This window comes from Macrobrachium rosenbergii, chromosome 56 (assembly GCF_040412425.1).
Source record: "Macrobrachium rosenbergii isolate ZJJX-2024 chromosome 56, ASM4041242v1, whole genome shotgun sequence".
In the NCBI taxonomy this organism is placed as follows: Eukaryota; Metazoa; Arthropoda; class Malacostraca; order Decapoda; family Palaemonidae; genus Macrobrachium; species Macrobrachium rosenbergii.
Window position 1 is genome coordinate 21,589,016 of NC_089796.1, and position 24,476 is coordinate 21,613,491.

The 24,476-nt window shown below is 41.9% G+C and overlaps 1 protein-coding gene across 11 annotated transcripts in view; it reads left to right on the forward strand.

Moving 5' to 3' along the window:
* The window catches only part of LOC136836441 (cilia- and flagella-associated protein 418-like), a 192,980-nt gene that overhangs the window by 141,962 nt on the left and 26,542 nt on the right, over positions 1–24,476 (forward strand). For all 11 annotated transcript variants that reach the window (XM_067100698.1, XM_067100702.1, XM_067100697.1 and 8 more), the window contains one exon: positions 18,050–18,288. In XM_067100698.1, coding sequence (XP_066956799.1) covers positions 18,050–18,288 — 239 coding nt within the window. The remainder of the gene's footprint in view (positions 1–18,049; positions 18,289–24,476) is intronic.

A 24,476-nucleotide genomic window follows, 5' to 3' on the forward strand; every position in this document is an offset into this window, starting at 1 on the left:
ATATATGAGGGCCTCAGAACCAGAAGGTTGTAAACGCCACTTTTTAAAATGAGAGTACCTCAAGTCTAGTGCATTCATTACTCTGCTTCTAAGAAAGATATATTGATTTAAACTAAGTTTCATATGAAAGCCTACTTTAGAATTTTGTAGAAAATTTGAAAAATTGTAGGGTGTGCTTGTCTTGCTAGCATTCAAATGTCCGCTAACCCCTCACATTTGTTTTTATATTCTGGTCATAACAGTACTTAAAACCATAGTTAAATATAAAATGATAATAAAGTGTTATTATATTCATGGTATAATAACAATGGATGTATAACATAATAATAATAATAATAATAATATTGATGAGTAATCAATATAGTGTGATGGGAAATAACACATAAATAATAATAATAATAATAATACAGTAATAATGATGTTGTGATGATAACCTTCCATCATCATAATGTTTAACCATTAAAATGGTTGGCCTACATTACATGCAGGCACGAGTTTGTCTGTAATCGAAACATATATTCTTGGCCTGCATCGCGGCAGTAACTAACACCATTTTTTTTCATGACGTTTCATTCCTTGTCCTTTTTCTTCCTCTGGGCCGTTGCACGGCATCACAGTGATCACTTTGCACTACCAGAGGAAGACATAATGGCGCTAAATAAGGATAATAATAAAAAAAAATCACAACACTACGACATTCAATTTCTCGCCGCTAAAATCACTAGACTGGTAATAAACAATACCGAGATGTAAACTGCACGGTGATTGGCCGACACACTTACGAGCCCCCTTATGCTGGAAAATGTTGATTGGCTTAGGAACTGGATACCACGTTTAGTGACGTGCGCTCTCATTGCTCCCTCTGGAGTTGCTGCACATGCAACTTTCTGGTTGTAACTGAGCTCTTATGAGGCTGTAAGCTCCGCTACAGCATCATGTTCGTTCATTTAGCTAAATTGATAATTTCTACTGTTCCAGTAGGGGGGGATTTCGACCTTTACTGAAACGGCTGACTAGCAGCAGAAATGCCACAAATAGACAGAGGAAACGTTGCCACATCTACTGGTATGCCTAACTCCAAATCGGTGAGTGTGGCGTTTACAACCTTCTGGTTTTGAGGCCCTCATATATAGTGCATATACACTGATGTACTAGTATAAGCATATTTTTAATTTCTTTTTTTTTTTACTGCTAAAAGCAAGAACACTTGATTTTGTAAGAAGAGATCATAATATTTAAAATAAAAATTAGGGTGGCATTTTTTCTGAACATTTTAAGGTTATGAAATCCAAGATGGCGTCCAGAGTGGCCGCTGATCACTAATAGTCTGACATTTTTGTGAGTACATGTGATACAATTACAAATAGTGTCTAAATGTATGTTTTCTGAGACCAGGAATCTAATGGACTCTTCAAATATATGCTGCATGTGTGACCTACATGCCAAATTCCAAAACGGCCACCGCACACCTGCAGTGTAAGCTATACAGTACCTTCTCACTCTGCATGCATTACCAAGCCAACAGGATTTTGTAATTACAAACCAAGTAACTGTTTTAAAATGTATTTTCCACAATGAATACATAATTAACAAGCCAAAAAATCTAAATAAAATTAAATGGTTGAATTAATGCTCAATTGCTTAAATCGTTTTTCATTTTACTCTGGCTATTTTATCTAGTCAGTTCTGGGAGGGCTTCCAAGGAATGTCTGTAGTCAGTGAAATACCAAATCTTCAAAATTCCAAGCGAGATACATAATAATTTAATCATTACTTACTCTGAAAATTCATTTTTTCATATTCTGTAATTGTGTGTAACTGTATAACACAGCTTCAATATATTCCCAAACTCCCCTCATAAAATAGCCTGACATATATAGTACTGTTAACAAAGGATATCAATTGAACTGTTAGTTTGTGAATGTCATAGAAAGTAACACCTCAGTCTTCACAGTCATCATTTATCCCTGGTTAGACAGTTTTGTTGCAGATGAAAACCCAGCATCCACAAACTTCCGTACGAGACATTGTTCTTGCGACAACTACACCTTCCTTCGCATCCACGTTTGCACCCACACTTTCTGAGGTGCAATACTGCTTCAGGAGCTGGTGGATTCAAACAGTGAACTGGAGAGAAATGACTTGAACCTTCATCAAATGTCCAACCAAATGCAGTTGGTGCTGTGAGGCACAGGTATGTTTCACAAGCTTTTCTTCAAATCATGGATATGTAATGTGCCCGACGAACGTCTTAAGTCCAGTGAACCAGAAGTTGGTGGGAGGTTTTCGCCTTCAGCAGCACGATTTGAGAAGAGGAGCCAACTTTTGTGTACATTTTTGATTGATACAAAATACAGACAAAGCATTCCAACTGAGAGCATACATCAGTGGGCAGATCAATGTCATTCCTGAGTATTGCTAGTGCATCCAGGATCTCATCATCACAAGACATAAATACCTTGAAGCACAAGTCTGTTATTTCAAGAAATAGACCAGAGCTGAATCTCAAGGAATGCATTGGAACTTAGGAGTTTGGTGTGGTGCCGTGATAACTATTTGCTTCAGATGGATCTCTCTTGCTGGCATATGATAAGGCATCAATACTTCATCATCTTGAGACGATGTACAGTAACACACAACAGGTTAAAGCTGACAGAAATGAGACAACTGGAAGTGAACCATCTGATAACCAAACAATTGAAATAACCCCTTGCAGGTGGCAGAACACAGCATGGAACGATACAAATGTTGACCTGACAGATAAATCTTAGCACACACAGTGATCATTATTGATGGGATGGCTGTAAATTCAGTTAGCAAAAAGGCACAAATGAAAATATGCCAAGACTTTGCAGGTGCCTTTCTCCAGATAATCTGTAACATGGCACATAGTATGATGAGGTCAGATTGGTGTTCGACCGGTACATCAAAAGATCGCTCAAGGAAATAGCTGAAGACAAAGAGGACCAGAGGAAGTCAGCATATTGCAAGTGAAAGACAACATTTTAATGTGAAATGTTTTTCTGAAGGAATTTTTATCAGATATCCACACCAAAGGAGAACTGACAGAGTATTTGTCTGACAGAGTTGTATGTCACAGCAAGAGCTCCAAGAACAGACTGAAAAAACTTACGGTGACCTCAGGAACACAAACCAAGGGCGATATTGATATCCCAGACTCGCTCCTCACTTGCAGCTAAGAAGAGGCAGACACTTTGCTTGTACTGCTCTACCTATTCTCAGCGAAACATAAATTTTAGTCAGTTCCCCAGACACAGACATCTACAACCTTCCTTACGGGAAAAGGAAGGCTGAAGAGGAACATTTTTGTGCGGAGCATATACAACAACTTAGGACCACAGCATGCTTCTACACAGTTAGGTTTTCTTGCTCTGACAGGTTCCGATATGTCTGGTAGATTTGCTGGCAAAACCAAAGACTTGCTTCAAGGCATTTGTGTCTTGTGATGATGAGATCTTGGATGCACTAGCAATGCTCAGGAATGGCATTGATCTGCCCACTGATGTATGCTCTCAGTTGGAGTGCTTTGTCTGTATTTTTACTCCATCCAAAGCCTACACAAGAAGTAGAATGAGCTTCATGGGTTCCTCTTTAAATCTCTTGCCGCCGGAAGAGAAAAAATCTCCCACCAACTTCTGGTTCACTGGACTACACATTAATCGGTCACATTACATATCCATGATTTGGAAAAAAAAGCTTGAGAACACACCTGTGCCTCACAGCACCAACTGCATTTGGCTGGACATTTGATGAAGGTTCAAGTCATTTCTCACCAGTTCACTCTTTGAATCCACAAGCAGTATTGCACCTCATAAAGTGTGGGTGCAAACATGAATGTGAAGGAAGGTGCAGTTGTCGCAAGAGCAGTATTTCGTATGGAAGTTTGTGGATGCTGGGTTTTCAACTGCAACAACAAAACTGTCTAATCAGGGATAAATGAAGACTGTGAAGATTAAGGTGTTACTTTCTATGACATTCACAAACTAATAACTCACTTGATATCCTTTGTTAATGGTACTGTATAAGTCTGGCTATTTTATGCAGGCAGTTTGGGAATATATTGAAGCTGTGTTATACAGTTAAATATATATAGAATATGAAAAAATGAATTTTCAAAGTAAGTAATGATTAAATTATTATGTATCTTGCTTGGAATTTTGAAGTTTTGGTATTTCACTGACTATAGACATTCCTTGAAAGCCCACCCAGAACTGACTAGATAAAATAGCCAGAGTAAAATGATAAACGATTTAAGCGATTGAACAGTAATTCCAACCATTTCATTTATTTAGATGTTTTTTTGACATTAATTGTATCCTTTTAAAAATATATTTAAATGGATTACTCAGTTTTAAATTACAAATCTGTTGGTTTAGTAATGTATACAAAGTAGAAAGTTTAAAGTTACATTGCAGGTCTTGGTGGCCATTTTAGATTCCGCAAGTAGATCACACATATAGCATATATTTGAAGAGTCCATTAGATTCCTGGTCTCAGAAAACACTTTTAGACACTTTATTTCTAATTGTATCACGTGTGCAGTACTCACAAAAATATTGCACTATTTGTGATCGGTGGCCATTTTGGATGCCATCTTGGATTTCATACCCTTAGAATGTTCAGAAAAAATGCCACTCTAATTTTTTTGAAAGCTTTTGATACTTACTTACAAAATCAATTGAGTTTTTGCTTTTAACAAAAAAATTTTATAAATCCTTTTTTCATGACAAATGTACCTACACTATACTGTATAGGGAGGATTTGGCACAGTTGATGAGAAAGCAAAAGTTGCTTGAGGCATCATCAAGAAAGTGCCTTATACCAAATTTTTTCCTTCAACGCTGTTCATAATTTCTAAATCCATCCTGACTGTCCTCCCCCAGTTGTTGTGGCAAACCTGGTGTTTCTTATATGCCTTACAAGGTATGCTGGCTTTACCTTGTTGACCAGATGCCTCTGGCACTTTTTTCTATGACATATGGTCAGGTTTAGTTATACTTTCAGTATAATTTTTGTAAATAACATTAACACCACTGTTGTGATTGTATTATTGTTTAGTGTTCTGTTGATTTTTATTATGTTTGCTGTTGTTATGAGTGTACAGTGCTCCCCCATTTTTACACGGGGATAGGTTCCAGAACCTACGGCGCAAATGCAACAATCCCCTCTAAAAATGCTTATAACTTCCAAATCCCCCGTACCCTTGAACTAAAACTCTTAAAACTGCCTATTTTAAAATTTCACTGCTTAATTTGATAGTTTAAAAATATACCTTAAATTATGGTACTAAAACAATTTAATGTCATTTCAAACCAAAATACACTGCAAACCATCATCCCAAAACACCCAAAGTAACCTTACATTACAGTACTCTTCTACTGGTTACTCTTAAGCAGGCCATATACACCCCTAAAACACTTATAACTACCTATTTTAAGAGTTCATCACCCAACTTGACAGTTCAGACAAAAAATATACTCAAACTATCATCCCAGAACACACCTAATATCTTTACAAAGTCATGTTGCAAAATTAAGTACCAGCCTACAACTATTACTCTTAAGTATCCCCCATCATTCAGACGCGCACATTTTCTTTGGCCTAACGTAACTTTGCGTATCGTTCTGCTCGTACTGTAGTGCGCTGGGCGTACATTTTCCATATATTGATATTTTCCTGTGTTGTAAGATGATTTTGAAAGGTTTGTTACATCATGTTAGTATTTTTGTGATAACGCACAAATACATTTATGATAAAAAACAATGATCCACTACAGTAAGTTCTTGGTTTAAGTTGTTTTGTGGTTAGTCCTCACCATCTCCCATAAATATATTAAAGAACTTGTGCTCTCTCTCTCTTCTCTCTCTCTCTCTCTCTCTCTCTCTCTCTCTCTCTCTCTCTCTCTCTCTCTCTCTCTCTCTCTCTCTCAATATACATATACTTTAATGAGAAAACACAGCAAAATATCTATACTGCAACATGTTATGTCATTTACAGAATCCATTTATATTGTATTGATCTAATTACCATAAAAATATTTAAAATCAAAATTTCATACTAAGGCTCCAGTAGAAAGTGTTCTGTGACAGCATAATTTTCTCTCTCTCTCTCTCTTTCTCTCTTGCTTTTGCATATCAGTACTGTAATGTACATATCTGCAATGAAAATAATATTAATTACTATACCATAAACATAAAAAACATGGAAATAAATAAATCTAGCAAGTTCACGACAGATCGACGGAGGTAGTGTTGCCATATTTTTACTTTGTCTGATTTATTGTACCATATTTCATTACAGGTTGAGTTGACTATGATTATTGCACATATAATAGTTCACAAGATGTTTCATCTCTCAACACTGTAAAAATATTAAAATCCAAATTTCATACATAGGCAACACTCAACACTCCTCCCCAGCCAGCTCTCTCTCTCTCTCTCTCTCTCTCTCTCTCTCTCTACTCTCTTCAACTCTCTCTCTCTCTCTCTCTCTCTCTCTCTCTCAGTGTACATATCCTGTAATAAAAAAAAATGAAACTTCTTTATTTCACTTACAGAATCCATTTATACTGTGCTGAGACTTTTATGTAAAAACCCTAGTTCTCTCTCTCTCTCTCTCTCTCTCTCTCTCTCTCAGTATACATATATTTTAATGAAAAGTGATTAGTGAATAAATAGTATTGCCTTCACGAAAAAAGCGAATTAGTGAGAATTGTAGAGGTGTGTGGCCCAAAGTGAAAAATTGCAGAACTAGTGAAAGTTCCCAGCAGAAAAGTGAATGATGTTCCACAAATATCCACAACAAAAGTGAAGCACGAAAAGTGGGGGTAGCTCTGTATTTATTATTTGTTAATTTAAATTCTTCGGGAAACATTGAGCTGAACCTGGGCCTGCTACTCATTGCTGTAATAAAATTTGCAAAATACTTTATTCAAATAGTCGTGGTTAAGGTCAATTTTTCTTGATATCCAGAGTGTTGCCCATAACTACAGTTTGATTTCTTTACATGAGACACTTGTAAGTAGTAATAAGTCAAAGGTTGAGTTTTTAATCCCAGGGTTTGATGACCCAGATTTTACGTATTGTCATAATATCTCACATGTGCAAGGTATGGCTGTATATACAGTACGTACAGTAAACCCAGACAACCTATTTATCAGTGTACAGGGTAGTTGCCATGAAGTTCTTTGTTTTAAGATTTTCAGTAAGTTCTACAATGTATACATATTTGCCACTTATTGCAATCCAAATATCGATGATTCTACATGTGACTGTCTCTTGGAGAGGATTAGTATGGCTCCATCACAGGATTCAAAAGATCAGCCTGCATGGCCAGTCTGCTCTCAAGTTCTTTGTACCCTCCAATTTTATCTAGCTAATTGAGGAAACCACACACATTTCTGGTAATAAATTAGACCTTATATTCACAGATGTTCCGGCTATTGTGAAACCCAAGGTCTGTGAGTATTTAGGTATTTAGGCACTTCTGATCACAGCACCTTTGAGATGGACATATCTGTCAATCAGTGTATTCCTGATGCCACCATTGGAAAACGGTCTGGCTGAAATCTAGAACCAATTGGGATCGCATTATTGAAGCATGTCAGGCATTTAATATTTCAGATGCTATATCAGATCCTGATCCCAAGAAGAGGTTAACTGAAATGCTGATGGCTATTTTAGTAAGGTATGTCCATAGAAAGGTCATCAAATTCTGGACAAGTGACCAGCCATGGTTTGATGATAGAGTACATGTAGAAGAGCTTACTATAACTAACAGACCAAATTCAACACCTGGAGATGAAGTCGTTCACATGAAAATTGCACCATTTTTGTTGAGTCTCACCATGCTGCAAATAAAATTTATCATATAGTTGAGAGATTTTACAATAATTTCTTAAAAGGAAATTGTTCAAACACGATATACAAGCCATCGGTCCTTTACATTATGAATTACTTATGGCGAAGCTGATACAGCCGTTAAACTCTTGAACAAGGTGGTTAGGCAGCACCACCGCTTGTAGGAATACCCGCCTGCCCAGATGCAAAAGATTCCAGTTTGCTGGCCATCATGTGTTGCAGACGTGTTTCAGATCTTTACCCTGACTGCAGTTAAGCTCTTTATTATCTCGGTGGATCTTCATATTTTAGGTATATATTGTGTGTGTTTGATATTTATTATATAACCTATCGATTTGTGATATCCTTGCAGAAGCTGTCATTCCCCTAAATCTGTGTCTCAGGTTTGATGGCCAGGGGCGATTTTAGAGGGGCATAAGCAAGTGGTAATGCCTCTCTTCCAGTAGCCCTTTATTTAGAATACTAAAGGGTGTTCCCAGTATGTTCTGATATATTAGATTGGGATGTAATAATCCGCTCCTTCTTGATGGACATAGAAGTTCGCTCTTCTTGGGCTCTCGCCTTCCATGTACAAGGGTATGACTACTTCCTTCGTACTTGTGCTGAGTGTTGTTTTCACTACCTTCACTAGAGAGTTGCAGGGGGTAGGTTGCGGGTGTCGTCGGTAAGTTCCACTTCCACGGCGCCCTTGGTGGCCTCCCTTCCTTCCTTCTCTCTCCCTGTAAGTTCTTCCTTTTCTCTCCTTCAGTAGAGATCTCTCTCCTTCGCCCTCTGTGCTCACTTGTTGGGCGAAGACTGCAAGGGGGGGTTGCAGGCGGTCGGGTGACCTCTTCTAAGGGGCCTCCTCTCACTGCGTAGGGCAGTTCCCCTTGTAGCGAGAGGAGTCTCCCTCTACTAATCATCTTTGCTTTTTCTTTCAGATTGACAGTGAGCATCACAGGCACAGCAGTAATTGGCTGGATATCTCAGGGGATATCATGCATGAAGGAGTCCCAACGTTCATTCAGTGTTGCTTTGGGACCGACCACAGTACCTGGTTGGAATGGCATAGTTCCATGGCGGATCGTTTCCGACTCTGTTCCTGCCGATGTGGATCGATCGCTGTCATTGCTGGCCTTCATGTATGCTGTAGCACTGCCTTTGGCGTATCTGTGGTCCATCTGCTCCTGCTGTTTCCTGTGTTATTCTTCTGTTAACTTGACAACAGTCTCTGGGTGGCTCTTCCTGGTCTCCTGCCTCAGCCATCCTGATCGTTCTTGTTGCTGCTGGTGACGTTTACGTGATGTTCCTGGCCATTGCTGTAGCTCCTACCTTCCGAACTGCTTCCGTAGCTCCTGCATTGGCTGTCCTGATCGTGCCTGCTGCTTCTCCTGGTGGTGGTGTCCTGGGCCGCTTCCGTTGCATTCCTGCCTAGCTGCCGTGGAGGTTACGATGTCCGCCATCCTGTAGAAGATGCCAGAGTGAAGGTGAAGGAAGTCGCCCTGTGGAAGTGACGTTCCTTGCCATTGCTGTAGCTCCTGCCTTCCGAACCTCTTCAGTAGCTCCTGCATCGGCTATCTTGATCATGCCTGCTGCTTCTTCTGGTGGTCGTGTCCTGGGCCGCTTCCGTTGTGTTCCTTCCTAGCTGCCCTGGAGGTTACGATGTTTCGTGTCCACCATCCTGTAGAAGATGTGGGGGTGAAGGTGAAGAAGTTGCCCTGTGGAAGTAGCGGACGTCTTCTTCAACTTATCTTCGATTTCATCTTCTGCTGCCTCTTTCCTTCCCCTCCCAAGGTTCAGGGGTCGGGGGAACTGGACAGACCACCGTTGGCCGAAGGAGAGGAAGGCTGCTTCTTTCCCCTTTATGCCCTTGGACGTCTCTCGTTGGCTCTTCCCAACCTTCGGGTTAGAAAACCGATTAGCATACCCCTGAGTTTTGTGTTTTGGGAGCCGCGGGCACGCAGACCTCAGTTTGCAATCCCGTTCCCAGTCCTCGTTTGCGAGCTGCTCCAAATGGTCGAGATTCGGTGGAATATCAAGTATCCCGATCTGCTCTGGAGGGTACTCTCCCCAGCCCAGTTCGGGAGCAGTGCAAGAGAAAGGACCAAGGCACCCAGGTGTCTCAGCTCTTCCTGCCAGCACCACAAGCACTCCCTGAGTGCTTACTAGTGCTTGGTTGGGTTCCCAGCCTGATGTCTCGATTCTATTGGTTCAAACACCAGAAGAAGCAGGGAAGAGATTCACTTCTGGAGTCCTGCAGGACTTCTAAGGGACTGACTCTCTTCCGGGAGACAAGTTTCTCTTGTTGGCTCTTTCCGCCCTCGGGCAGGAGGAACCAATTCATATTCTCCTGTGGGGTCTGGCATTTCGGGAGCCGAGGCCGCGGTCTCTGAGGCCCACCCTCGTTGCCAGTCTTAGAAGTCTGTGTCTAAGCAGCCGCTCCCAATTTTGGGAGTCGCTCATGGGTCGCTCGAATCCTATGAATCACGAGCGCTGTCCTGATGAGAGGCACAGGACGAGAGAAAGTGCTGAGACGCCGGGTACCTTGATACTGCCCGCCAGCTGCTTCAGTTGCTTGGCCAGGTTTCATCCGTGTCTTGAACCTTAGGGTTCATACGCAGGATAGCAGACTGGGATTTCTCCTTTGAAACCTTCTTCTCAAGAATACTCAACCTCGAAGAGTTCAGTTCAGAAACTAGTGCTAGTTCAGCAGACAAGTTCCACCCTGTCCAGTTCGATTATGTTTTATGATCGACTCTGCCGCTTGGCTTTCTCCCAGCCCCTGGTTGCGTTTGGGAGACTGGCTCTCGGCTTTCGGCTGCCCCGCCTCTGTCCACTGCATACCACCCAGTCTGGATCGCGTTTGACTGGTGATCAGCCAATGCTAGCCCTGCTCGGTTTTTCCAAATCAGGTTCTCAGCTCTGTTTGAGTGAACTTTCTGCTCTTTCCAGGAAAGTTCTTTTCCACAGCACAGGCGCTCTTCTTTCCTCATGTGGCAATAATCTCCTTCAGTTGATTATCACTCACGGTCCACCTCTCCTGCTGGTCTTAATGGCAGGACAGGTAGGGGTACTCTTTCTCCTTACCTGTTCTCTTCTCCTTTCGGTTGTTCAGAGAGGCGCAGGACGGACATAGAGAGCTCCGACGAATTTGTCTTTCTTTGGAGTTCAGCTGCCTGACTTGCTTTGAATGTCAGATTGTCTCGCCAGGGTAGCTGAAGGGTTTCTTGGGATCAGGTCTACAACCAGGGAGTCGAGGAGGGTTTCTTTGGGATCAGTCAAGGTCTCCCTCCAAGGGGAGACTCTTGTTTACAGGAGTTTGCACAGTCATTCGGGGAGGACCCCAGCTCCCCCGTTAATAATGGTCTTCCTCTTCAAGGTCGCGAGTTTTGGGGGCTGCCCGATCCTTGTAAGGCGTTTCAGGAGAACTTCAAGACCGATTCATTCAGTTGAGGATCTTGCCTTGACAGAAATTCTTCTTGCCTTGGTCTTGCCAACTGCAGGTTGAATAATTCGGACTGGGTTCTCGTCTGCTTCTCCTTTGCATTCTCTTCCAACAAGGGGCTGAGACACCTGCTGGGGTCTCGATCTACAATCCTGCACTTTCAGGCATTCTCTCCTTGGATACGACCATTCTTGACCCTGCCAGATGACTGTCTGGGGGTGGTCTTCGAGAAGCAAGTTCAATTCAGGTGCAAGACACTAGGAGTTTCGGATCCCGGTTTCATGCCCGAGTTGGCTTGACCCTCAGGACCCTGCCTTTGGGGCTGGTGCTCGGAGATCTTCCCTATACCAGACAGCAATCTGCGGGCAATTCTGGTGCCAAGAAGAAGGACTTTGTCCTAATTCGGATCTCCGGTTTCATAAGTCCCGAGTTGGCTTGACCCTCAGGACTGAACCTTGCTCGGTTCTGCCTCTCTCTTTCAGAGATTTGCCAGATACTGCAGTAATCAAGGTTCATGCCAGGGCACTGCCTTGTCCTTTGGGCAGTGGCCAAGACCTTTGGGTCTTAGTCATCTTGGCTCGACCTTAAGTTCAAGCCAGCCCTCCTCATCTCCTAAGAAGTCCCAGGCTTCAGAAGAAGATTGCGGAAACACATAGCCCTCTTCTTGCCTCCTGGGAAAGTGTCCATAACTGTGTCTCTTTCCACCCTCTTTTTCATAAGGAAGGAGGGCAGAGGGGAAGAGAGAAAGAAGTATCAACCGGGCAGAAGTTCTCTTACTGCAGATGCCTGGATGAAATGATACTTATCGATTCTCTGGACCTGGCAGCAGCATTGCCAAGACCTGGGAATGGATTCCTTCAGGAGAAGTATCTATTTCCCTTGGGTCTCGGCAATTCTTTTCAGCAAACTTCCATCCCGCTTCCCCTCGTGCTCCCGACTCATGAAATGCCAGCCCGGCTAGAGCTAATTGTTTAGGTATCCTGTCATCTTGCAGAAGCTTCCCCATGATGGAGAATGGAGGTCTGCTTCCATTCCTGTGTCCTTCTTTCCTCTTCGAAGTATGAGGAAAGAGTTAGGCTGATGCTTGATTGAAGGAACCTTCAAATATGCTTGCATATTCCCCTCACATTGTGTGTCCACTTCTGGATTCACCGATCGAGGAATAGGCACACACCTTTAAGACTTTGTCTTGAAGGTGTGTGACCAAGACGATTAGTACCTTCTCATCAACATCCTGGACTCAAGGCAGCCTTTTGGCCTCCCAGGAATTCAGGATGAGTTTCGTGACACTCAGTGGTTTCGTTGGACAACAAAACCACAGTAGTGGCATTCTTTGACAAACAAGAGGGAATTGTTTTTTCCTCCTGTTTCATCTGTCGACATTTGCAGGTACTTGAGTGTTCTATAGCCTGATGCATTCCCAGTGGGGATGTGTTGGTAGGCGAGCTTGACCTCGGGCTTGAGTGATCAGGATGGAACGAGCTGTTCACTCTTGTCTTCACAAAGATCCACGAAGAAACTGCATGACTGAGAGATCCCTACCGTCTTTCTGTTGCCTCCCTGCACAACAAAGTCAGTAGTTTTTCTCGCTCCTTCATACCAGACCCAGTTTCCACTACGGTGAGGCATGCTGTCTTTTTGGGAAAAATCAATGTCTATGTTTTTCCCTCCATAAAATTTGTCTGTTTCGCTAGGGGTTCACAAGCATTGCTCACCCCGAGTTACAGACAAATGCTGGAAGACTTCGCCTTTCACCCGACCTGATAGCTCTGCTTCCGAGACATCGAGAAGAATTCTGCTTGACCCAACCTCCTGTAGCAGCTACACAAGAAATGGTTCTTCAGGCAGTACATTCCTGTGTGTTCAGGACTGGGAGACCTTCCAGCTTTCCTTGCAAGCATAGGCTTTCCCGCCGAGCGGCAACAGATATAGCTGGATATCTCTTGAAGTCCTCTGCAACACTCTCCCAGGGACTGGATCCGTCCTGGCTGGTGGGTGTCATTGACGGAACTTCTTCTTGGGTCAGAGTTGCTCTTCAAGTCTGGACTTCCTCATCTTCACCGCCGAGGGTTGCTTCTCTCCCTTCCATTTGTGAAGAATGTAGGCCCTTGCGACCTAGTCTTCTATCTGAAGTAGCCTTCTTCTCCTCAGTTGAGATTTAGCTACGGATGAGAAGCTTCTCCAGTCTTGCTGTCCCAGGGAACTGTTCCCTGAGTGGCATGTGACTCTCATTTAAGATTCCTGTCCCATGCTCTGCACGCGCCCTTACAAGAGTCGTCAGATACAGATGTGCCCTCTTAGGACCATCTCTCATCTTGCTCCGGCCTTGGTGTAGAAGATGGAAGAACAGGTGAAGGGGATCAATACCTCGACTCCTTCTCATATGTCGTAGGTGGACTCCGAATCCATCGGCATCTATTGTCGGGTTTGAGTCCTTCTTGTTCCCCTCCTCCTTGGACTTTGTATTGATGATCCAGATCAGTCATTATTTTGTCCTATAAGGGAGCTGTGGTACTTTCTGAAAAGGCTCAGCATTCCTAACCTGGATGTCGTCGACGTTTTCGCTACTCTCTCCCAAGGAAGAAGTGACTAAGGACACATCTTCTTCCGGGCTTCGTGAGGCTATCGAAGGAGGTACTCGGCAGCTGGCAACGACAATACTGGTACTTTCTACCCGAGAGCTCACGAAGTCAATGGCTTGATCCATCCCTTGCATTCCAGAAGTTTCTGTCGGTCTGGAAGCAAGATGTGATCTCATAGACCACACTCTAGTCTTCCTGTGGTTTTGCCCTCAGGCACCTTGGAACCTTTTTCCCTTGGTCCTGTGGTGGCTGCTCAACAAGTTGTGTTTTCTTACTTGGCTCCTTCAAGAGGACTAGTAGCATCTCGCCTAGGTTGTTGGTTCTAGAAATGAGAAGGATACCGAGAGTGACTGGCCTCTCTTCCTCCTCCTTCCCCATCCTCCTACTTCTCCTCCTTCAGGATGAGAATAGGACTGGAACCAATACTTGCTGGATCTGGTGTCTGATGTGGTAAGACTACACATCGAGCACCTGTTTTATTTTTCTTCTAGAATCATAGAAGCAATTCTGCTCCTTCCTCTAGCAAGGGGAGGAAGGAGAGACTAGCAATAAGGAAAACCCTGTCTCTGGTTTTCCCTACTGCCTCCAACTCTAGATTCTTCCCAGCCTATTTCGTATGAGTTACGTTTCCTCACTCATGCGAAAAGGTCCAGTATCTGACATTTGATCTTGAAGTTCCTACACTCCGATCAGTATGTCAGAGGCACGGTACTCCTCCTCGCTCTTTCGACCAGGAGGAGTAACCAGGTGTGCAGAACTCCAGTCAGTTCAAGAGACTAACTCAGATTCCTCCCTCCAACCAGTGAGTCTTCCTAATCTAAAGGACCAACGGTTTGTACATTGTCGGAACAAATCACAATTTTTAAAAGTAAATTGTATTTTTCCTAACTATACAAACCTTAGGTCCTCTACATTACATATGCCCACCTCATGCCACCCTCAATCTGAACCTGGAGCAAAAGGCAAACTGAATGTTTACATCCAGGCAGGCGGATATTCCCGCCTACCTGACGGTAGTTACTGCCTAACCACCTTATTCAAGAGTTTAATGCCGTGTCCAGCTTAGCCATAAGTAATTCCTAATGTAAAGGACCTCAGGTTTGTATAATTAGGAAAAATACAATTTACTTTTAAAAATTGTTATACTTGAAGGAATTACTCAGCCTCACCTGTGGTAGACCAAATTGGCATCATCTATCTTTGGGTCAGGCTTCTCTTCCATTTCTATCCACTACTTACAGATGATGGTGGCTTGGTTACTGGCCCTAAGGAAATGGCTGAACTGCTTCATCGAGCTTTTGAAGCTAAGCAATCAGCTGATAGTGTCCCTATCCTTGATACTTGTCATCCTGATCCTGTTCTTACAAAATTTGCATTTTGCTCCAGGACTGTTAAGATCATTCTTGATAATCATGATAACTGGATTGGAGATCTTGATGGTTTCTTCCCATTGTTTTTTAAAAAGGTTTCTAGTGTGTTGTCTCCTAAGATTAGTAGATTCTGTAGATTTTTAGGTTTACATAGTATCTGCCTAGTAGATTCTATAGATTTTAAGTTTACATAGTATCGGCGGATAAGCACAAGCTAAGCAATGCAGTGCCTGTTCCAAAGAATGGCATATTTGCAGCTGCATTAACTACAGGGCAATTTCTGCTCTCCCTGTGCTTCCATAGTTGCAGTATGTAAAATCCATAGTTGCAGTATGTAAAATTCAAAGGATTGTTTGTTGATAGTCAATATGCATATAGGAAGTAGTTAGGTACCTGCAATGCTCTTTAAGATTTGACAAGCCATTTGCAAGAGAGCCTTGATAAGGGTTTTGAGAGTAGGGTAATTCAAATAGATTTTAGTGCTGCTTTTGATTTAGTAAATCACAAGGCACTTATTTATAAAGTTCAGAATCTTGGAGTGGGTGGATATGTTTTAGGTTTACTTCAAGATTTCCTTACAGGTAGGCAGCAATGAGTTGCTGATGATGAGATCTTTAACAAACCAAGACCTATTGTGTCTGGAGTTCCACAGGGTAGTGTTCTTGGTCCACTGTTATTTTTAGTGTATACAAGTGATATGGTTGATAGCCTGGGAAACAAGATTGTTCAGTTTGCCAATGATACAATACTTGTGGGTGTAGTAAAGTATCCATTTATGAGAAATGAAGCTGCCCTTAGTCTCAATTGCGACAGAGCGGATTAGTCAATGGAGTAGATGGTGGGATATGAGGCTGAATGCCAGTAAAACGAAAGCACTTTTGATTAGCAGATCTCATACAGATTTTTGCTGAATAAGTATGAAGCTTCATCTTCATCTATTCTAGGTGTAACTTTTGAGAAACATCTAATGAAGTTTCAGCAAATGCTGCACAAATGTTAGATATTGTTCGTAAGGCGTCAAACATAACAGTCATAAAATCTTGTTTTAGGTCATTTGTGATTCCTTTACTAGAATGCTGTTCTCCAGTGTGGATGTATGCTTTGGCCAGAGATTTATGTCTTTTGTGGTGGTAAGTTTGTTTCCTAACATTGTCAGTTATGACTTGGACCATTGGCGGATGGTCTCTTGTTTGTCACTTTTTCTTAAGTTGCATTTTAACAGAGGTCTTTCACATTCACAATTGGTCCCTGATCTCATTTTCCTGCTTAGAGCGACCAGAATCACTGAACAGCAGCACCAGTATGCAGTAAATGTGCGTCTCTGTCAAACGTATCAGTTCCAGAGGTCCGTTATTCCGCACACCATTGGACTGTGGAACAGTCTCCCTGAGGATGTCGTGCAGTTGTAACTTAAAAGGTTCAAGCGAAGATGCAATGCATATTACCTTAATAGGTTTCTCCTTGCATTTTAATAATTTACATAAATTTTTATCTCTTAATTTGTTAATTTATTTTTTTATTTTTTGATGAGCGAGATCTCTTCTTTCTGTGTTTCTTCTTACCTCCTCTTAATTTTAGTTTTCTGTAAAAGAAAACTATTGAGATGGCTATTTGTCTGTCTGTCCGCCCTCATATCTTAAAAACTACTGAGGCTAGAGGACTGCAAATTAGCGTGTTGATCATACACCCTCCAATCATCAAACATCAAATTGCAGCCCTCTAGCCTCAGTAGTTTTTATTTTATTTAAGGTTAAAGTTAGCCATGATTGTGCATCTGGCACTGTTATAGGTGCCAACAACACAGGCCACCAGCAGGTCACGGCTGAAAGTTTCATGGGCCGCGGCAGAGAGTTTCATGGGCTGTGGCTGAGAGTTTCATACAACATTGTACGCCGTGCAGAAAGAAACTTTGGCGCATTATTTATTTTCTAATGAACACCATTTACTTTGGAGGCTTAAACGTAAAGTTAATGGCCCCTGTGGGCTTGTTCCATATAAATAGGGTTCATCTTCGTATAATACCAATACAGTAATAAGCTGCATATTATTAAAAGCTCTAAGATCCGAGCAATCTCCTCCATGGCCTTTAAGGACAACATGGAATTAACAGCCATCTCAAGAGCAGGGATGTGGAGATATCACTCCACTTTTTTGTAGATTTACTGTAGATATAACACACAAATACCTAGATCGTTTATCTTTGGGCGTTATAGTTAGAGATGGGCAAGTTAATCAAGGATTTGTATAAGTTTGTGTGCTAATTCACTTTCCTGTTAGCTTTTCCCTCTCTGGCATTTTCAAAAATGCATGAGCCATTTTAGCCCTACTGCTCAGATGAATACTGTACTAAGTTGTATGGATCCTCTTCCTCTGCTGGGTACAAACCATTCATTTCACTCCCAATGCTCCTTGGAGGATACAATGCGTGTACACCCACTTCAGACGAAACCATCATCAAGTACCTACTTGGAACAAATCTGCCTCCTGGATCATGTTTTCTGCATCTGGGGGAGCTTGTGCCTCCTTGATTCTAAATAGTTAGTCAAGGATCTAATGAGAAATGGGTTGTAATGAACAAATAATATTTCTTTTTTTTTTACTTATATACGAATATGCTGCAGTTACAAACCCATTGATCATAAGGAACTATGCTCTCCTCCCCCCCCCCAATCTCATATGACCATTTCAGATAAGGGTGTGACCGGGATAAGTTTACGTGGAATAAGGCATGTTGTGATTAGTGGGTTTGCATGATAAATAGGTTTTAGTATAATGAAAACATATTTCTTTCAGGTCATGTGATCAGTTACGATGTATCAAATGTGATTCGCCTGTGATTTTTTTTGAAGGTTTTATATGGACTGAAGATACCGATTACCTCTTTTTAAGAAACAATTACCCTGATCTTGAACGCTTACGATCCCATCTCGATTCACTGCGTGGAGGCCGAGCCTATGCCTGTCAGTGTTCCTTTCGTTCTGTTGAAGAGCCTCTTAGTTTAGAGGAGGACACAGAGCTTCAGTGGGTTTGCGGTAAGCACTGACTTACTTGCATGGGAATTTGGTAACACTTAATAATAACTCTTCTATTTAGAGGTTGTTGTCAGGGATTCAGTTTTTCTTTTTTTTAGATATTGTTATGTAGTGCCAAATAAGTATTCATTTGAGCAGTGTTATGGTTTTGCATGAGAATTTTTCAGCTGTAGTGGTGGCCAGAATAATTGGTAAGCTGACATTTGCGGAAGCATATATTTCCAGAGGCGTATCTATGATTGCGGTATCCTATATTTTATCTATTCACAAAGCTTCCTAACTACAGTATTTTGTGTTAAAAATTTGTTGATAAACAAATCCAAGCTCTTGTTTTACTAAAGCCTTAATTGCTAGACCAGGAAAATTACATTTGAGTTGTGAGCTGCATGATTACTTGCAACATGCAGTGCTTTGGGAGCATGCTTCAGCAGCATGCATTGCTTTCCACCCAAATACAGCGTTGTTTATTACTCTGCAATTAATAACGGAGGTTATCATAATGCTGTTTTGCTTCTATCCTGCTTTCATCACGTAAATAGTGATACAAAAGATTTTTAGTGATGCAGGCTTCAGTGCCTTTGAAGGTAGAGTACCATGATATCCAAAAATTAGAGGTCATTTACAGCTGCATGAAGAGTCAAGTTTTAAATTACAAACAGGCAGTGAATTGGTTATGTTATTTCATTTGTGCTGTTTTTAAATATTTGATAGCTAGACTAATAGATAGCAGCCTTTCCTAACACTTCGCCAACAGTTGAACTTGACTTATATCCTTAATTGATTTTTTTTTGTAGGCTGTCGGTTTCAGATTATTTTTTTTTTAATTCCCTTATGGTACTGTATTATATTTTAATAGTCTGCCTCCAATATGTTAGTTTCATGTGCACAGATATGAAAATCTAAAGAAATAATTTGCATGTTTGTATCATTCTAGTTAGGTCATAACTCAGATGTGGACAGACATGTATTTTAAAAACATAGTCATATTATTATAGATTACTGATGTATTGCATATACAAAAGATTCAGAGTTGAAATAATGTTTTATAAAAATAAAATATTTATGGCTGGATTTCAAGTGAATGAGGCTTTGGTGCCTTGTTTATTTATATATGTGCATAAATTCCCTAGTAATTTCCTGCTTGACCCCAAACCAAGGCCTGTTTATAGTTTTGTTTGTTGTTTTCTTTCCTTCATATCTTGACATTTGTATTGCTCTTATACCTTCAATTTATATACTTTCAATATTTTCAGCATTATATATTTCATCTTGTGCCATGTGCATTTTCCATTTTTACTATAAATGTATAGTTCTATCTTTTTATGTTAGACATACAGGTATTTTATATAAATGTTCAGTCTCCTACTTAGCTGTCCAAGTCTTTCATTTTTTCTTACTTCAGATTTCATAACTCATTCGAGAATATTTTACTCAGACCAGCACTATGAGAGCCTCAGATTGGCTCACTGCTTTGTTTGTAAAACAATAGAATAACAAGCATTTTTAGAGTACTACTAAAGGTATACATGTCCCTTACTGATCCCCAACCAACTTCTCTCAAAGTACATTCCAACTACAGGCAGTCCCCGGTTATCGGCGGGGTTCCGTTTCTGAGGGTGTGATGATAACCGAAAATCAGCGATTTCGGCACCTTTTCGGCGATTTTCAGGGGTTATCAGCGCCAAAAAACGCCAATTTTCAGTTATTGGCGCCTCTGTTAGGTATGTATTGGCGCCAATACCCAATTATCGGCGCCGATAAGCGGAAATCGGCGATTTTCGGCACCGAAAATTGCCGATTTTCGTCGCTAGACAAGCCCCATAAAACCGGATTGCTGTTAACCGGGGACTGCCTGCAATGAAGTGTTGTAGAAGACACCCTAATGGTTCTTTCAAAGAAAATTACTTTTGTCAGTATTTGCCTGACAAGATGTACAGTACTTGTGAAGTACAAGTGCCTCTGAAGACATATTTTTATTATGGAGTTCATGTTCATGTCACAGTTACTAACCTTGGTGTCATTTGAAAGGGGGTTTGATTAATGGAGCACACATATGAAATATGAAGTCTCCATCTGTTATTATTCAAATGTTATGGCAAGGTTAAGTCTGTGTACAGAATATGTATATTTGTACACACAATTTCATCTTTTGGCAAAATCCTTAGGTAATAATAAAGAAAAAATACAAGGAAAGTTCAGATTAACAGACTGTCAGATGATGATATACTTCCTTAAACCATGTAGTTGGACAAAATAGGAGTGAGACTCTGAGGAGGCAGACAAACTAACAAATGGAAGGAAAACATGTCCCCCCTCCCCTTACTTTGTTAGTACCGTAGTGGACTAATAGTTGCTTGAGCCACTAAATTTCTGTCTTCATGATTGTACACACACACACACACAAACAGCTAATTTACATTTTCTGAATACTTTTTACAGTAGAGAGTAAATGGTTTTTATGAACACATCTCGTTTGGTTAACAATAAAGTGGTATCAAAAACATGTTCTTTTATCATTCTTAGAACTAGCTGAATCTTACCCAGCATTCTTTTGTTTATGTACAAACTCATGGAACATTATATATATATATATATATATATATATATATATATATATATATATATATATATATATATATATATATATATATATATATATATATATATATATATATATATATATATATATATATATATATATGTGTGTGTGTGTGTGTGTGTGTGGTCATAATGAAAGTACTGTGTTTGCAAAGTCTCAGATTTTTGTGTAATATTGCCATTATTTAGTTAAGTGATATAGAATTTTCAATCACAAATAGAGCACAGTTTTCATATAAGTAACTTACCAAATAATTTCATGGTTAATAGTTTCAACTCAGGCGGCAGCTTAAATTTTGAAAGTTGCAGTAGCACTTCTGCGACTGAACTTCAGTTGTATGAGCAGCATTATTTTGGAATTCCTATCACCATATGGTTGTATTCTCCATATTGGTGAAGTATTCTTGCTTTTGGTAGCCTTCATGCTATTTATAGTTAGTTTAGGGGTTTTTAAGACCTGTATTTCACTGATTAAGACATGATTTCTCTGACTGTGTCTGACTCTAGTGCATTTAGTATTCATTTTTGCAGCAAAGGCTGCAAGACAAAACTGACAAAATCCTCTTACAATTCTCATACCATCTGTGTTAATTGAAGGGGTCAAGTATGCATGATTGATTTGACTTGTATCAAATGCAGGGACTTGGATGAGAGAAAGTGGAAGGTTTTAAAGACCCATTTAGACAAGCTTGAGAGGGACAGGAGAAGAAAGGTGGCTGCTAGAGCCAAAGCTATGTCTGTAGCTAGTGTAGAGTCTACACCAAAGTTGAGTGTAGCTGAATTGCCTGTTATTTCTTCTCCTGTAACTGCCTGTTCTCCCATTACCAGCCATCTAACTGTACCACCTACTCGTTTACCCGGCTCTCCTGCTTCCGACCCCAACCCCATTGCCAGTCTCAGAGCCAGATGTGACCAGAAATTCGGTCTGATTGTGAACACTATGTAGGGGCTTTCGTGAGAGTCCTAATGGACAAAGTGAAAAAAGACAGTGCAATGTTAGTGGAGGAGGTGTCTACTCATCCCACTGATGCTCCTAGATGAAGGTCCCTGTCAGAACCCTAAACCTGGGAGGAGGCATACTGAAAGTCATAGGGAGGTCGGTGGGGTCTGCCCACAGGTAGGTGCCCCCTCAGTTGAGCCTGTTGTCCAGTCCCAGGCTTTGACAGTCAGCCATTGGAAAGGCATCCAGGTAAAGGATGTGCATCAGTGCTATAGGTTCCAGTCTGGACAAGAGGCGCTGGTGGCGCTTTCCTGATGAGTCTCAGCCTTTGAGGAAGTGCATAACTGTTATGGATCACTCTTCTCTGCTTCTCTGTAAGCGGTTCAGGGAACCTGAGCGTATCCTTCAGCCTTCATGTAGCGACTGGGACAGTCCGAGTGCTTTTCTCCAGAGTGCCCAGCTGAAGAGTGCCAGTATTTGGCCCCAAAGCGCCTGTCTAGCCACAGTAGGAGCTTGTTGTCATCTTCTAAGCTCCTGTCGTTCGTAGAGCGCCCATCTGCTTTTCCCGAGTGCTTAGCACCAATCTCCAAGTGCCCAGCGTCACCTCCTCAGCAGTCTACTTCAGGTTCTCCTGTAACCATGGCGCTTGATCCTTCACTGGTGCCCATCCAGCGTCAGCTCAGTGACATTTTGGGCCTTTTACAGAAGACTTCTGCAGTAGCAGAGGCTCCTTCGGACTTGTTGCCTTTCCTGATCTCGTCAGATGATGAAGTTCACGACCAGGAACCGTCTCCACAGCTTATGCAGCTCTCCCAAGATGGTTCTCTCCTCTTCAAGGAAAGCTTTAAGTGATATTGGAGTATGGCTCTCAGAGAAGAGGGAGCAAGGCAAGATATTCATCTGTTCCCCTCTCTCTCAGTTTTCACGTAGGAGGTACCTCTTACACAACCGGAGAAGCGCCTTCTTTGGGAGTCACTGCCTCCTCCCAGAGGGGGACTTCTCTGGCCTTATTGATTTGTCTCGCAGATCAGCTTTCTCATCAGCAAAGATCATGTTCTCATCGGCAGAGCTCGATCATCTGGTGAAGAACATTTTTTAAAGTTTTCAAAGTTTTAAGCTTTTTAGACTGGACAATAGGAGCACTTGCCAAGAAGATTGAGGACTGTTGCGACCTGGATGGGGACTTTTCTTCAGACTGGCTTGGTGTCCTTTCATGTAAGAACAAAGCCATCAGGGACGGCTCCCTTGAACTGCCTGCTTTGTTTTCTCTGGGGGTTCTGAAGAAGAGGGAACTTTGGTGCTCATTCACCACCAAGGGGGTCACTGCTACCCAGATCTCCTTTTCTCACCGTGGGATTGCCATCATCTCTTTCCTCGGGCCACAGCGCAGGAGGTAACGTCAAACCTCCAGAAGAAGTCCACCCAAGATCTCCTGGCTCAGTCAGCCAAATGACTTGAGGAGTCGGCCTTGTTTGGCACCAAGTCAGTCTCACCTCTCCAGCAGCAGTCCACTCGTGGTAGTAGATCGAGATTTCAGTCCAGACCCCGATCGAACTTGTGCTTGGTCAGACCAGTTAAGAAGACCTCCACCAAGCCTTCGTCTCGAAGTGAAGTCCCAGTCCTCCGTGTACCTGTGAGAGCCAGACTTCTCTATTTTTGGGAGAAATGGGAAGTCAGAGGCATAGAGCAATGAATTTTAAAGGTTCTGAGAGAGGGTTATTCCATCCCATTCAGGGAGAATCCTCCATTAGTTTCAACACTGACCTCATTGACAGCCTACTCAGTAGGCTCAGAGAGGTAATCAGCCCTGTCAGAAGGAGTCTTGTCCTTTCTCAGGAAGAGGGCTTGGAGATCTGTCCTCGATGTCAATGCCTTGAGTTTCTTCGTTCAGAAAACAAAATTCAAAATGGAAACGAACTACTCAGTCTTGTCATCCATTCACCAGGGCGATTGGATGGTCACCATCAATATGCAGGACACGTACTTCCATGTCCCCGTTCACCCGGATTCCAGGAAGTACCTGAGGATTGTGTTCCAGGGCAGAGTCTTTCAATTCCGGGCTCTGTGCTTCGATCTCTCTACAGCTCCTCAGGTTTTTACTCGTGTTCTTGCCCCTCTGGCGAAGTGGCTCCACCTCATGGACATCAACGTTTCCCTGTAACAAGACAATTGGCTTCTTCGCTCCCTACAAGGGAGAAGCACATGGAGGACCTATGGAAGACCCTTCTTCTTGCCCAGAAGTCCCAACTAACTCTGACTCAAGTAATTCCTTATTTGGGGATGACAATCAACTTCCTGAGTTTTCGGGCTTTTCCGTAACCCAAAAGAGTCAAGTCCTGCCTTCAGGTGGTACGCATTCTTCTCTCTCTCTTTCTCTTCCTGTTCAGCCAACAGGTGGATGAGTCTTTTAGGAACACGCATCCATCAAGAAGTTCATCAGGTTAGGAAGACTCCACATGAGGGTGCTTTATTCTTCCTGAAGGCCAGTTGGGACAGGAAAACTCTTCCAGACTCGTTCGTGTTTCCCATAACTCCAGAAATCAAGAAGGACCTGCGTTGGTGGCCAGCAGCAGGAAGGCTTTTAGAAGGGAAGTCACTCCTTCCTTTGAGCCCAGCCTAGCCTTGTCTCAGATGCATCGGATGTGGGTTG